At 58.6% G+C, this 13713-nt stretch overlaps 7 protein-coding genes across 7 annotated transcripts; 5 read left to right on the forward strand and 2 right to left on the reverse strand.

Moving 5' to 3' along the window:
* Positions 1-235: 235 nt before the first annotated feature.
* On the reverse strand, positions 236-4972 carry ACA1_264710 (the record flags this gene model as incomplete). The annotated part of the gene is made up of 18 exons (XM_004341334.1): positions 236-360; positions 467-924; positions 999-1126; positions 1197-1308; positions 1452-1570; positions 1717-1838; positions 1980-2055; positions 2151-2302; positions 2374-2515; positions 2622-2870; positions 2963-3133; positions 3178-3251; positions 3349-3500; positions 3606-3789; positions 3891-4112; positions 4198-4516; positions 4583-4728; positions 4795-4972. 18 exons carry the CDS (start codon positions 4970-4972, stop codon positions 236-238), a joined length of 3129 nt encoding a protein of 1042 aa, XP_004341382.1.
* A 378-nt stretch (positions 4973-5350) lies between these two features.
* ACA1_264720 (uncharacterized protein) lies at positions 5351-5836 on the forward strand (the record flags this gene model as incomplete). The annotated part of the gene is made up of 1 exon (XM_004341335.1): positions 5351-5836. The coding sequence occupies one exon, from the start codon at positions 5351-5353 to the stop codon at positions 5834-5836; it is 486 nt and encodes a 161-aa protein (XP_004341383.1).
* A 109-nt stretch (positions 5837-5945) lies between these two features.
* Positions 5946-7494, reverse strand: ACA1_264730 (uncharacterized protein; the record flags this gene model as incomplete). The annotated part of the gene is made up of 6 exons (XM_004341336.1): positions 5946-6223; positions 6300-6435; positions 6527-6682; positions 6768-6895; positions 6984-7137; positions 7249-7494. 6 exons carry the CDS (start codon positions 7492-7494, stop codon positions 5946-5948), a joined length of 1098 nt encoding a protein of 365 aa, XP_004341384.1.
* Positions 7495-8324: 830 nt separating this feature from the next.
* Positions 8325-9485, forward strand: ACA1_264740 (uncharacterized protein; the record flags this gene model as incomplete). Its single annotated transcript, XM_004341337.1, has 1 exon — positions 8325-9485. The coding sequence occupies one exon, from the start codon at positions 8325-8327 to the stop codon at positions 9483-9485; it is 1161 nt and encodes a 386-aa protein (XP_004341385.1).
* A 177-nt stretch (positions 9486-9662) lies between these two features.
* On the forward strand, positions 9663-10498 carry ACA1_264750 (uncharacterized protein; the record flags this gene model as incomplete). The annotated part of the gene is made up of 5 exons (XM_004341338.1): positions 9663-9766; positions 9827-9966; positions 10047-10171; positions 10242-10309; positions 10384-10498. The coding sequence occupies 5 exons, from the start codon at positions 9663-9665 to the stop codon at positions 10496-10498; spliced, it is 552 nt and encodes a 183-aa protein (XP_004341386.1).
* Positions 10499-10670: 172 nt separating this feature from the next.
* ACA1_264760 (uncharacterized protein) lies at positions 10671-11479 on the forward strand (the record flags this gene model as incomplete). Its single annotated transcript, XM_004341339.1, has 3 exons — positions 10671-10893; positions 10955-11105; positions 11194-11479. 3 exons carry the CDS (start codon positions 10671-10673, stop codon positions 11477-11479), a joined length of 660 nt encoding a protein of 219 aa, XP_004341387.1.
* Positions 11480-11626: 147 nt separating this feature from the next.
* Positions 11627-13304, forward strand: ACA1_264770 (HSFtype DNA-binding domain containing protein; the record flags this gene model as incomplete). Its single annotated transcript, XM_004341340.1, has 5 exons — positions 11627-11846; positions 11925-12544; positions 12590-12703; positions 12774-12867; positions 13033-13304. 5 exons carry the CDS (start codon positions 11627-11629, stop codon positions 13302-13304), a joined length of 1320 nt encoding a protein of 439 aa, XP_004341388.1.
* Positions 13305-13713: the final 409 nt, after the last annotated feature.

The following is a 13713-nucleotide window of genomic DNA, read 5'->3' on the forward strand; positions in this document are numbered from 1 at the left end:
CCTTGGGAGAAGAGAGAAAGAGAGCGAGGGAGGGCGGTGACCGCGAGAAGGCTGGCGGGAAGGAGCTCCTGGAGTCGGACCGGGGATCGATGAGATGATGAAGATGGAAGAGAGGAGACAGCGCGCGATCCACCATGTGTGTCGGTACGTTCGTCAGAAGTGTGGCCTTGGCACGCTCTCGAGATGGTGTAGAGTGTGAGAGAATGAAGTAGGGAGAGAGAGAAGGTGTGCGCGGTTAGACGTTGTGGACGTCCCGCTTGGCCGTGATTCGGTCCTTTCGTCCGCGCACGGTGGCGTAGACGAGGAACACGACCACGCCCACCACCAGGAAGTAGGGCACGATGTAGCCATCGATATTATCTAAGGGCGTAGGGGAGTTAGGGTAAGACCCAGGCTGTGTGTGTCGTGTGTGTGTGCGTGTGCTGTGGTGTGCGTGTGCTGTGGTGTGTGCGTGTGTGTGACGTACCCCGGATGAGGGCGGCGTCGGGACCGATAGTTTCGCTCAAGCTGAAGCCATCGTCGTCCAGGTCCGTGCTCGACGTGTTGGGCTCGTCCCAGACGATCGTGACCGCGTTCTCCTCGCGCTTGAACTTGGTGTAGTCGCGCGCCTCGCACTGGGGCAGCCGGTAGACGGCCTTCGTATCGAGCACGCGCGAGAACTTCTTGAGGTCGTTCTCGGCGTAGGGCAGCCGGTTGGGCGGCGACAGCTGCGGCGACACGTAGTCGGCCTGGTCGAGGTGCACGGCCGACTCACCGCCAAAGGCGTTCTCGTCGATGAGGCCCCGGTTGGTGTACTGGAGCACCTTGCCCAGGAGCCAGAAGCAGGGCGTCTGCTGGTGCGCCGTGTCGAGGCACGACGAGTCACCGAACACCGCGATCCGCCCGCCGTGCGTGTTGGTCGCATTGAATCGACGGATCGACAGTCTGCAGGCCCGCACACATGTAAGAAGAATGAAGAATGAAGAAAGAAGAAAGAAGAAGAAAGACGGGGAGCGTACAGGCCGAGGATGTGGACTTTCTCTTTGACGTTGCGGGAGCGGATGATCTCCTCGGTTTGGTCGTCGAGAGTGGTGCTCACGATCGTGCCTCCGCGCGGGAAAGACGCGATCGCAGTACCCGATGCAAACTGTGTGTGTGCGGTGCCGTGCCATGTGGTTAGCCGCGCCAGCGGAGAGGCGAGGATTATAGGCACGAACCGTGGCTCGGTCTTCGGATTGGCCGAGGCTGAACTCGCCGTCGAAGATGCGGTCACCAAACTGGATGCGCCACGATGCCAGCAGATCGTTCAGCGCCGGCACATTCGCGCCCCTGGTGGAGGTTTTTCGCAAAACCCAAGCCACAACACACACACACACACACACACGCACGCACACCAAAGGTAAGCCCGTCTGTCGCTCGCGTGGCCATGCGGTGTGGTGGGGGTGTGGCGGCAAGCAGGGAGGACGCGGTACCCGGTGGCGGGTGTCCACCACTGCTTGGTGTTCTCGTCGAAGAACTTGATCTTTCGCATCACGTCCACGTTATACCAGTCGGCGAACAGCGCTATCGAGAGTCCCTTCTCCTCCACGTCCTGCGCGTGTCGTGTGGACGGACGAGGCACACACGAAGGTGAGACCACCATGCGACGTCATGCTCGCGCGCCGTGTGCCGTGTGCCGTGTGCCGTGTGCCGTGTGCCGTGTGCCGTGTGCCGTGTGCCGTGTGCCGTGTGCGTTACCTGGCGCAGCTTTTGCACCTCCTCGGGGAAGTACTCCTCTTCGAGGTCCACCATGAGGAGGGTGCCGTAGTTCGATGCATTGAAGCACGTGTACGGCACGCCCAACACCTCCACGAAGTATCCTGCGAGCCCCACCCCCCACCTCATAAATCAGCCAACGCACTGCGTGTCGTGTGTCGTATCGTGTGGTGTGTGTGTGTGTGTGCTGAAACTGGACAAGCATCAGCATCACCTCGTGTGTGCGTGTGTGTGTGCGTCTTTACCTTGTGATCGGAGGTAGGTATACATGTCCCGCAGGTTGGTGTGAATATGGTCTCCATTCCAATCGAACGGCTCGTTCTGTGTGTGTGGTGTGTGGTGTGTGGTGTGTGTCGTGTGTGTTATTGGCGTGAGCCCACCGACCGTACGAGTGAAACGAGGAGAAGGTATCGCACCTTCACCCAGAGGGCGTCGCGGGGGAAATAGCCCGCGGGGTAGCGCAGGTTGTGGAACTGGTCGAAGAGGATGCGCTTCTCCCTGGGCGGTGTGGGAATGATGCGCACCCGCAGGGGAACGTCGATCACGCTCACCCGCTCCTTGCTCTCCCCTGCAGCTTTCTACATTAGGCGACCAGGGCCGAGACAACGAAAAGAAAAAGAAAAGGCGGGGGGGTAGTACCAGGGCCGGCGGGCGAGGAGACGGTGACGGAGATGACGCCCTCGGCCTCGCCGTCAAAGTCCTTGGCCTCCTCGCTGGCCTTGACGTAGATCCCCAACCAGCCGGTCCAGGGCCAAATTCGGTCCGGGTACGAGAACGACAACTGCAGTTGCGTGGTTATGGCAAAAGAAGGGCTGCGATGAGCGAATGCCGTGCACGTGTTCGTGTCGTGTCGTGTCGTGTCGTGTCGTGTCGGAGTGACTACGCACCTCGAGAAGGTGTCCATTTTTGCCCTGCTTCCACTGGGGCGTGCCGACGACCTTGCCCACGACGCCCATGCCGTTGAGGATGGTGGCGTTGACCATGACCGGCATGGCGGTGTAGTAGAGAGGCTGGGTGCAGTAGGGCCACATGTACGGGCAGTTGGTCAGATCCAACATCTTTGGGATGATCGACGCGCGGGGCTTGTATTCCTGCAGTATCCGATAGGCGCCCATGATGTTGAGTTTGCCAAAGCCCTGTAGTGTGTGTGTGTGTGTTGTGTGTTAGCACAACCACAATATTAAGAGTGCGCACGTCTGATTGGGCAAGAAGAAGTAGGCAATGGCACCTGCTCAAATATGTTGGCCTCATCGAGGCGCTCGGCCGATTCGACGAGGGCCTGCTTCATGGACGCCGGATTGATGACGTCCCACCGGACGTTCTCGGCCACCGTCGAGGCCAACAGCGCCACCGCTCCAGCCACCTTAAGGTGATACGACTGAGGTGAGCCGGCGGTTGTCTCCGCAGGGGGGGGGTTGCAGAAAGGTGTTAAGAGTAGCGTACCACGGGCGAAGCGACGCTGGTACCGGAGAGTGAGCGACAGCCGCCATAGACACGCGAGCCTGACACCCCCTTGCCTGCGAAGCAAATCCGGGTTGGGGTGTGTGAGTAATCTGAAGCACGCGGGCCAACGACGGTGTTGCCCAGGGAACGAGATGATAAGTGAAGACGCACCGTAAGCGACGATGTCGGGTTTGACCCGCCCGTAGCCGTTGGGGAGTTCCCAGGTGGTCATGCCGCGGGAGGAGAACGATGCGATCTTATCTCGGTAGGTGATGCCGCCGACGCCGATCACGTCGTTTTGGTCGGCCGGGTTGTTGAGCGTACTGCACACCATAAACAAGGCGCGGTGCGTGAATGAATGAATGAGAACGCGGTTTATACGGGAGACTTGAGCTGAATTGATAAGAAGAGAAGAGGTTGGGTCGTACCCGTAGAGTGGACCGTCGTTGCCGATGGCCGACACGATGATGACGTTGTTGGCGCTCATTTCCCAAACCTTCTCAATGAAGGGCAGGTCCATGAAATCCGGACCGCCGATGCTGAGGTTGAGAATGTTCATCTTGGTGTGGATGGCGTAGTTGAACGCGTCCAGGAACCACGACGTGTACGATACTGCAAGCACAGACATAGATGAACGGGGACGAGAGGGTCAGTCACCTGCGTGTGTCACAACCGGTTCATGGAGGATGGGGCAATGAGGTGACGTCACGTACCGCGGTCGTTGGTAAAGACACGGAACACGTGGATGTCGACGTCCGGCGCGAAACCGAGGCACTCGCTCTGGCTGGCGATGACGCCAGCGACAAAGGTGCCATGGCCGAGCCCGTCGTCGAGCGTGTTCTCGTCCGTCCAGTTCGTACGCTCCCGGATGTGGCGGAAATGGGGATGGTCCTTGCGCAGGCCCGTGTCAAAAATGGCGATCTTGACTCCTCGCCCTGTGCACGCAACACGCAACACGCAACACGCAACAAGCGCGTAAGCAACAGGGCTCGCAGTTGACGTCGGCGATGTCTGGCGTACCGGTGTAGCCTCGATCCCAAAGGTAGTCGGCCTTGAACAGGTGAGGCACCTGGATGAGCGAGGAATGGAGCCGTCGCATGGTCGACGTGGAGTGACCCTCCTCCTCCGAGAACGACGAGTGCTTTCGGCCCTTGAACTCGATGGAGAAAGGGTCGAAGGAGAAGGCATCTGCGATGTCCACGTGGGCATCGTCCCCGGCCTCTTCGGCGCTGAGTATGTTGACAAACCGCCTCTGGGGGATGACGTGCTTCACAGCCGCATCGCGCGATAGCGGCACGATGAAGGCGTCCGTCACGCTCTGCCCGGAGAGCGGCTTGACCTGAACAGGGAATGGTGAGATTTGAACAGGTGGGATGGGCGAAGAGGAAGACGGACAAGAGCGAACCTTGATCACGGCGAAGTCGCTTGGCAGGGATTGACTGGGATTGGCGCGCTCGATGTACTCCCAATTGACGAGTCGCCCCAAGATCCTGGCGATCAGGCTTTTGTGCTGGTTGTGTGGCATGTACTTCTTGAAAATCACCAAAAATTCTGTGCCATAATTGAAGAATGGGTGAATGCAGATTCCTGTAGCATTGAGTTGTGGTGTGCACGTACCGTTGTCAACGATGGAGGATTTGACCGTGGCGCCCTTGGCTAAATTGGCTTCACCAGTGGAGGAAACGTTTCGTGCCAGAAGAGGGATGGCAGCGCCATTCGCTGGAGATGAAGACAGGAGGCAGAAGAGGAACAATGTGGCCGCGACCAGAGTCAGCACATGCGCGGTGTTGTGCATGGTCCTCCTCTAATTAATGGCACCCTCTGGCCAATGCAATACTGCAATTCGAATCGGCGGCCGCGCGCTACCACAACACCATCAGATCGATTTCAATGCGACCCCAACACATTTCGGGCCACAATTTTCCCTGCTGGATTGCCGAGCGAAATTTCGAATTCTTTCTTTTTCTTATTTTGTGTTGCATTTTCGGTCTTGTGTCGGTTGGGCAAGGAGTGGGTTAGGCCCAGGTCCCACCAAACTGTTGTGGAAACCGTGGACCTTTTTTCGAAGAGTGTCCAATGAGGGCCAACCCGTGGGGGTGAGCTTGGGCTGTGTCAGTTGGCGCTCTTCTTTCTCTGTCGCTCCCAACAAGTTGCAACAATCCCCTCAACGAAGATGAAGTTCGCTGGTATCATCGCTCTGTTCGCTCTCCTCCTCATCGCTCAGGTCTCGAGCTTCCAGTTCGCCCTCCAGATGAAGGGCTACTGCACTCAGGGATGCCAGCTGAAGGGCGGCTCGCAGACTGTGACCACCACGATCTCCTCCTCGGACGATGCCGTGAAGTTCTCCGTCGCCTCTGTGATCGGTACCTACGCCACCTTCAACATCAGCGACCCCAGCACTGGTTTCAGCAAGGGCGACATGTCATTCGGTACCCACCTCGCCCGCACCCACACCGTCGAGTTCGAGGCCTTCAACCCGGCTACCCAAATCCCCGGCGCTGAGGGCATGGTCGTGGTCAACGATGTCTACAACGTCAAGGGCGGCTCGGGTGCCTTCGACGGCGCCACCGGCATGATCTCGGCCACCGCCAGCGTCAACACCACCTCGGGCTACTCCGAGACCTTCGTGTACGGCGTCATCTTCCCCAAGGCCCACTAGATCTCCTCCACTTTGGCCTTGTGCGGTGGTGAGCGTTCGGTCAGCCACAATAAACAAGTTACATTGAGAGAAGAAGGCAGCAGTGATTACACACTCTCTCTTAGGCGGCTCAAAGAGGAAGCGTTGGTAGCGCCAGAGATCGACAGCCGCTGGCTCGCTTCCGTGAGACATACCAAAGCGCATTTCGAAAGATGAGGGGTATGTCGGTCGAGGCCTCGTACCAGCCCGACTCCTTCTTGCTCTTGGCCACTGGGAAGAGGTTGACATACACTGTCGAGCCCCACCGTACACTCTCGTCGTTGTCGCTTTCGTCATGCGCGGCGGCTGCGGCGGCGTTCTTCCTGTTCGCCTCTGAGTCCAAAAGCACGACAAAGGGAACGCCGTCTCCTGCGAGATGTGCCCCAAGTCGCTCAAGAGTGTCAGCCAGGAACGCTTGGAGCAATGCAACTTCTCAGGCACATACCGTAGTGCGCGACCGCAACGGCACCATTCGACAACGGCGACTCGCAGCGATTATCTCGAGCGATGGCCACGTTCTTGACCCCGATCATGATCGGGTGATCAGCAATGTGGGTGCCCAAGAACTTGCCCTCCTCCCACTGGTGGTGTGATGATGGTGGGTGGTGAGCAACAAGCTCGCCCACACTATGAATGGAGCTGAAGCTTGATTAAAGAGGCGCAGCAACGTACGTTCTTTGATCCGGACCCGTAGTCGGAACTGGCCATGGGGTAGAGCACCTGCGACCACTTTCCGTGCAGCTCGTTGCAGTCCAGGTAGGAATAGCAGCCCATCACCAGGCCGCCTCCGTCTCGCAGAAAATCGTACAGCATATTGCCCATTTTTATCTGACGCACGACCACCACGCGCCCGCGGAGTGAGTAGTTGAGGCGGCGGCACCGAGCAAGGAGTGAGGGAGACGCATCGCTGTACCGCGTTCTCGGCGCTGGGGGCCGTGGCAAAGAAGAGGAAGATGACACTGTACTGCCGAATCTTCTCCCATTCAAACGGAACATACCGATCCGTTGGATCCAGCTCGGCGTCCTCACACTTACGCTCCTCTGCAGTTGTGGTCGCCATTGTTAGAAGAGACGAGCAACCTGCAGAGGAGACCCAGGGCAACAAAACGGGCGAAAGGCGACCGCGTACGCGTGACCAGTGTCTCAATTTCGGTGCAATCCGGGTGGCAAACGTCCACGATGGGTATGCCCACCTTCTTCAGCTGTCGATAGAGGTTGAGGTCATACCGGGACCCGTAGGCCTGATGCGCAGAGTGGTGCGCCATGATTAGCACCGAGAAGGACTGCACGCACGCACGCACGCCACACACCACACACACACAACACACAAGCACACAAGCACCACCACGGCATCAGTCGAGGGACAGAATTGGTTGAGCAGAGGGAGTACGAACCGCTCGCTGGAGAAACTCCTGCTTCCAATCGATCGCAAGGCCTTCCCTGAGCGCCTGGTTGACGATGCAGCGCGCGCGGAGCAGCCACGCGTCACCGAACTCAGGCTGCCTCTTCGTGGCCGTCCCTTCATCGTCGGCGATGTCGGCGATGCTCAATTGTGGCAAGGGGCTTGACGAGGGCGGTGCCATAGAGGCGAGTAGCCCCCGGGCATGACCTTCATCTTCTTCGTCACGCGCAAGCGCCATTTCTTCTTCATCATCATCGCCAAAGGCTGCATCGCCGTCAGGTGGTCGCGTTACGGCGAGACGTGGAGAGGCCAGCAGCTGCTTGAATAATCGGAGCCATAGATGAGGGTTGGCGTGGAGGGCGTTTAGTTCCTTGCACACAGGAGCCAACGAACGGCACAGATCCTGTGGCGACAGGTGCTCGATAATCATGAGCTGCAGCTCGAACGGCAAATCGAGAAACGATAGAGTAACCGTTGCCGAGTCGTCGTCCATTGCACCTACTCTGCCTGGGAGGCTGCTATGAGCCCGAGCTCTTTTGATCGATCTTCGCAATCGAACCCACCTGTTCGAAAGAAAATGAAGGGAAAATATTTCACCTTGATTTCTTTTCGAAACAGAAGAGGCCGTTGGTTTTTTCTGGCTTTGATTTCATGGCCAGAAAAGGGCCAGATCGGCTCTCTACAAATTAAATAAAACACCAGGCGCTGAGTGGTCGATGCTCGACATTGGCTGACCTGATCGACTGTGATCGCCTGCATTGGCGACCACTCAGCGGGCCGCAGGGCGAATTCTCGCGGGGTTGCGTTGGAAAGCACTCTCCTGAGGCTGTAGCTCCGAGTTCCAGGCGAGGTGCAGCCGGACACTTTATCGAAAAGCCGTGGGAAACGCCGTTTTGACGGTGACGGATTGGCACCTCGTGTGATGGATGGGCTTTGGCGAGCAACAAGAAAGCAACAAGAGCGAAACGAGGTGGCCAACAGTCAGCCGCAGACCCTGCACCGTCGCTGCTAAAGCTCTCCTTCTCTTTCGTCGACTTCAAACCCAACACACACACACACACAAGCAGCATGCACACCCTCCCTGCGGACGCCATGGACGTGGAGCAGACTCAGTCTGTTCGCTTCGCTGACGATGTTGAAGTCGCCGGCCAGCATCATCGCGAGTCGCTAGCTGTCGCTGATGCATCTTCATCTTCTACTTCCTCGAGGATTATGGCACGACGATTCAGCAGCCCCGCTACTTCGACCCCGGTTTCGTCGGCTCCAGCGGCCTTCCCTTCCTCGCCCTCGCGCGGGGAGGAGAGGGATTACATCCTCAACGCCGTGGCCGAGCGCCTGCGCCCCAACCAGACCTGCTTCATCATTTCGATGGGCTGGTGGAACGCCTGGAAGGCCTACGCGGGCCTCGACGCCGTGGCGTCCTACACGTCATCTTCGGATCTTCCCTCTTCGCCTCGGCCCGGCCCGATCAACAACCTCGTCCTCTGCCACGACAAGGACTGCCCGAGCCTCATGGAGCTGTGCGCCCTGCGCGTCCTCGAGATGCAGAAGAGGGGCCAGGTGTCCGTCATCGATGAAAACAGCACCGAAGAAGCCTCGGCCGTGCCTCCCCCGCAGCTCAACGTGGACGTTCTCGAGTTCCTCGCCAACTTCGACAAGACCCTCATGCGTCGTGCCCTCTGCCGAGCTCGCGAGATGAAGGCCGGGCTGATCGAAGGCAAGGATTGCGTAGCGGTGCCCGCCCCCGCGTGGAAGGCCCTACACGCCTGGTACGGCGGCGGACCCATCATCCCCCGCCCCGTCATCGGCGTGGGCGTGCGCCAGCGCCTGCAAGTAGAGCTCTACCCGGTGACCCTCCTCGTGCTGCCTCTCAACAGCGGCCGCTCATCGGACAGGGAGACCTACCGCTTCACCTTCTCGCCTCTCGATCATATCAAGACCGTGCGCCGCGCCATCTGCGGCCGCTTCCTCCACCCGCCTCACAAGGTCGAGCTCTTCTGGCATCTCTCGTCAGTTGATGCCGAGCACCTCTCCGATCTCGAGCTCACCCTGGGCCAGATGGGCTTGCAGGACGGCAGCCTCGTCTCCCTCCAGCGCGCAATGCACGCCGACCCGCTTGGCCTCGCCGCCCCCACCGCTGCCGCCCCTCAGGCCCTCCCCCCTCAGCAACCCCAGCAGCTTCCGCAGAACGACGGTCGCCCGCTCGCCTCTCTCGCGCAGCCCTTGTAAAGAGTTTACTCGGGCGCCCTTCTCCTTCTGTCCTGTATGAGCACCACCTTGCGTGGAAGCGTTTATGATATAAACGGCTTCCCCCCTTTACGACTTGTGTTGCTTCTTCTTGTCTGGCGAAGATTGTCTTTTTTTCTTTTCTTTTCCTGCTCCACTCAACACTGCGCACGGTGCAAGATGGAGGGGTCGGCAGCACTAGCGGCGATGAAGGCTCATGTGGACCGTATTAGGCAGGTTATGAACGACATCAACTTCGAACTCACAAAGCCCACACCCAATTGGTACTATGATTTTATTTTTTAAAAAAAGGGAATATAGATTTTAATCCACATGAATGGCAGGAAGGATTTGTTGGGTCGGTACTCCGTGCTTTCTGCCCAGTTCCACATCTTGCTGGAGGAGTTCAACCGAAAGGATTCAATCATGTTTCCCAGCTTGGCGATCTACCCCAAGAAGACGATCCCCGAAAACCCAAACCACAGTGCGCTCCCCCACCGCGCGACTATGTGTGAAAGTGTGCGAGAGTGCTGATGTGCGGCGCTTGCATGGCCGGCCGTTCAGTACCATTGCTCCTGCGGTCCAAGACGCTGCCCGAGATCGAGGAGCGTGAGAAGAAGCTCACCCAGGAGTTCCTGGCCACGCAGGAGATCACCACCAAAACAGAGGACCACAAGACAGAGCTCGAGGTACTGCTACTCTCCCCTTTCGGTATGGCGTTGTGTGCACTGATTGGTGTGTAACGTTCCATCGACGCAGACGAGAGTGGAAAGCTTCAACGCCATGTGTGATATGCTGGAGGATCACTTTGAACAAAGCCGAGCAAAGTACGGCTCTTACTTCTCTCCCGCGTGTAGTGAGGAGGAACTTATGTCTCCGCGTTAACTATGTCGCGCAACAGCTACTCATTCAAAAAGAAACGGGAAGAGATTCCACTTGAGGACAACAGCCTGCATCTCAACACGATCATCGAAGCCATCATGACGGGCAAGGGTATCACCATTCGCAATGACTGATGGAATCACCAGAGTCACGTCGCGTCTGATGAATGGTGCTGCGTGCTTTCAGGGATCGGCGGTGGTCTGCCGCCAGCAGTGATTTCACCTATTTCGCTGTCTGTGACATCGCCTGGTACGCAATCTCGCCATCCTGCACTGTCTTGCCATCCGCAGTGTCTTAGGGCTTGTCATGCGTGCTTATAGACTTAGGTGGGGTCATGCGAGGAGCGGGCGGACAGCCGCCACAGAAGCGACTGGCCACGGGTGCCGGCGTGGGAATGCCACAAGGCGCCCAGCCCATCGGCGGGATGTCCCCAATGGGCGTCCAGAGCGGTGGCGCAGGCGGAGCGCTGGGGCAACAGGGTGTCAAGCCTCCGTTCATGAACGTCCCGCCAGGCATGACCAACCAGCAGGTAAAAGGCGCAATGCCACTATTCCCTCATCTATCTGTCGCCTCACAAATACGTGTCGCAGGTTCGAAGGCAGATGCCACCACAGCGGCCGGGCATGGTGCAGCGACCAATGGGCATGCCCGGGGCTGGTCCAGTTCCACCCCAGCAGCAGATCCCTGGCGTGCCGCAAGGAGTGCCCACACAAATGTACCAACAACCTCCGCAGATGGCAGGTACACATCACCAAACCCTCTTCTCTCGCCGAGCGCGGTGTGTATGAAGTCGTGACGATGCTCACTGGATGGCGCACCGCCACAACAGGCCAGCAGCAGCGACCACCAGGAGTGGTGCAGCAGCCACAACAGCAGTTCGCCGCCCCTGGCGGCGTCAACATGATGAACCCACAGCAGATGCAGTACTACCAGATGCAGCAGCAGTACCAGCAACAGCAACAGCAACAAAACCAGCACCAACCACCCACAATGTAAAGGAAATGAAGCCAGGCGTCTACTTGTGCGCGCCTGTTGAGCGTCATTTATGTCGGCGGCCTTCTCGAATCTTTGTTGGCGAAGAGAAACGGCCGAATCGTGACAGAGCAATAAATTGAAACAAAACGACCCGCCAGATGATGCAGCCACCGAGCCGGACGAGCCCCTCTTCGATGAAGATGGCAGCGCCTCTCGGGATGGGTGGCATGCCGATTGCTCCTCCCAAAAAGAAGAAATTGCCGCCATTCGTCAGCAAACTGTATGCGATGGTCGAGGATCCTGCCACCAACAACATCATCAGCTGGGGTGACCTGACATCGCAAGACTCATTCGTTGTGCATCGCGTAGAGGACTTCACGACCGACATCCTCCCGCTCTACTTCAAACACAGCAACTTCTGCAGCTTCATTCGGCAGGTGAACACGTACGGCTTCACTAAGACCAGCCCCGACACATGGGAATTCCAGAATCCCTTCTTCGCCCAAGGTAAGCACTTCGCTTTTGCTATTGATTCCTATCTTATTCCCCCCCCCCCCAAATGAGTCTGAAGCATCTTCGTCTCAGGACGGCCAGATCTGCTCGATCGGATTGAGCGACGCACCTCGGTCAAGCGCTCGTCCGAGAAGGAGGAGCACGGACAGGAAGACGAGCACCGACTGCTCAAGCTCAGCAAAACGGCGGAGCAAGTGGAGCAGCTGACGCGCGAGAACAAGAAGCTCGCCGAAGAGCTCACCAAGGTCCAGCAGGAGAGCGTCATGAACGAGCAGCTGGTCAAGCAGTTCCTGCTGGAGCTCAAGGCCTCGAAGCAGAGGCAGCGCGAGATGCAGGAGCGCGAGGAGAAGCTGCTCGGCGTGCTACGCGACATGGCCAGCGGCGGTGCCAGCGCCGACTCCTCTGCGCTGGCGCACCTCCAGTCCCACCACGACCAGCAGACCAGCGCCGCGCAGCAACACCTCCCCGGTCGCATCCAAATGCCCCCGAGCGCGCATAGGCACCCCGTCGACGTGCTCGACCTCCACGCAGACATGGTCACCGCCGAAACCGATTTCGACCTGGAGGCCTACATGCTCAAACTGGGTCTCTCAGCTGCTGGCGGCGGCGGAGCTGATGGCCAACACCAACAGCACCAGCACCAACACCTGCAGACACAGACGCAGAACTTCAACCCTCCATCGCCCTTCCAGGTGCCTCTGTCGCATTACTCCACCCCTCCGTCCACGCCGCCACAGCCTTCGACCTACACCCAAGCGCCGGCGACTCCACCACCGTCTCCCGGCTTCCACTGGAACACCGCCCCTGCCTCGCCCTCCTACTTTTTCACCGGCGACAACAGCGACCAAACGGTACTCAGACTCACACCAATGACGCCGTGAGCACTCAGTGAGTAACACACATTTTGTTGCATACACACAGTTCAAGTTTGGCGAGTCGTACCTGTCGAATGCCGTGGGCGAAGTCGGCTGGCCCACCTACTCTTCGCTGGCACAGAACGTCAAGCAGGAGCCAGGTACCTCCCCACAACTCCTCACTGTGGTGTACACCGCCCGGACACGCTCCGGAGTGACCGCGCTATCCTATTATTTGTTATTTATGAGTTGAGTAATTGGCTCCGTCTTAGTTCAGTGGCAACCGTACCCTAATGCCACTCACCTCTTGCCCCCCACGTGTGCAGTCGCCCACTCCGACGCCCAGGCCGACGCCTACGAGAAGGAAACGTGCGAGGAGTTTTTGGAGCGGTATCTGGACGCCACCGCGGCCACCTTCTCTCCGTCACTGCCCCACACCCCGGACAGCAGCATCTCGAGCATCTCCAGTGCCGCGACGCCCGCCACTTCGCCCTTTGTCGTCGCGTCGCCGTTCGGGCCGCCGCACGACCTCTCCAGCCTCGCCGCCATGGACGACCACCTCCGGAGCGCGTGGGAGCGAGCCAGTGAGGGCAGCTGAGGGCCTGGCGCCGGCGAGTTGACTCATCCTGGCGACATCACGGCCAGGTGGCCGGGCATTTTGTACATAGTGCTTTTTAACCAATGAGCCAATAAGCAGAGGAGGAAAATGAATGACGATAAGAAATATGGCGGATTTTTCGCAGGTTAACACTGCCGTGAGCTACACCCGGTAGTGCGCCCGCCAACCGCGCGTGGAGGATGGATCTCATTAAAAACGGGCAAGGTGTTGTTGTTGCGTGCTGCCTGGGCTAGTACGAAACCAGGAATAGCTCACGGCTCCGATATGGTGCGCTGGCCTATCTGGAGGCGTGCTCGGTAAAATCTGGCGCTGCCATTGGCGGGCGACCCAACCCACACCACGACTGGGAACGCCCTCTCGCCGCGACGGCAGAGAAGTTGGAGGGGAC

The sequence above is a fragment of the Acanthamoeba castellanii genome (assembly GCF_000313135.1).
Source record: "Acanthamoeba castellanii str. Neff unplaced genomic scaffold scf7180000084770, whole genome shotgun sequence".
NCBI classification, from domain to species: Eukaryota; Discosea; order Longamoebia; family Acanthamoebidae; genus Acanthamoeba; species Acanthamoeba castellanii.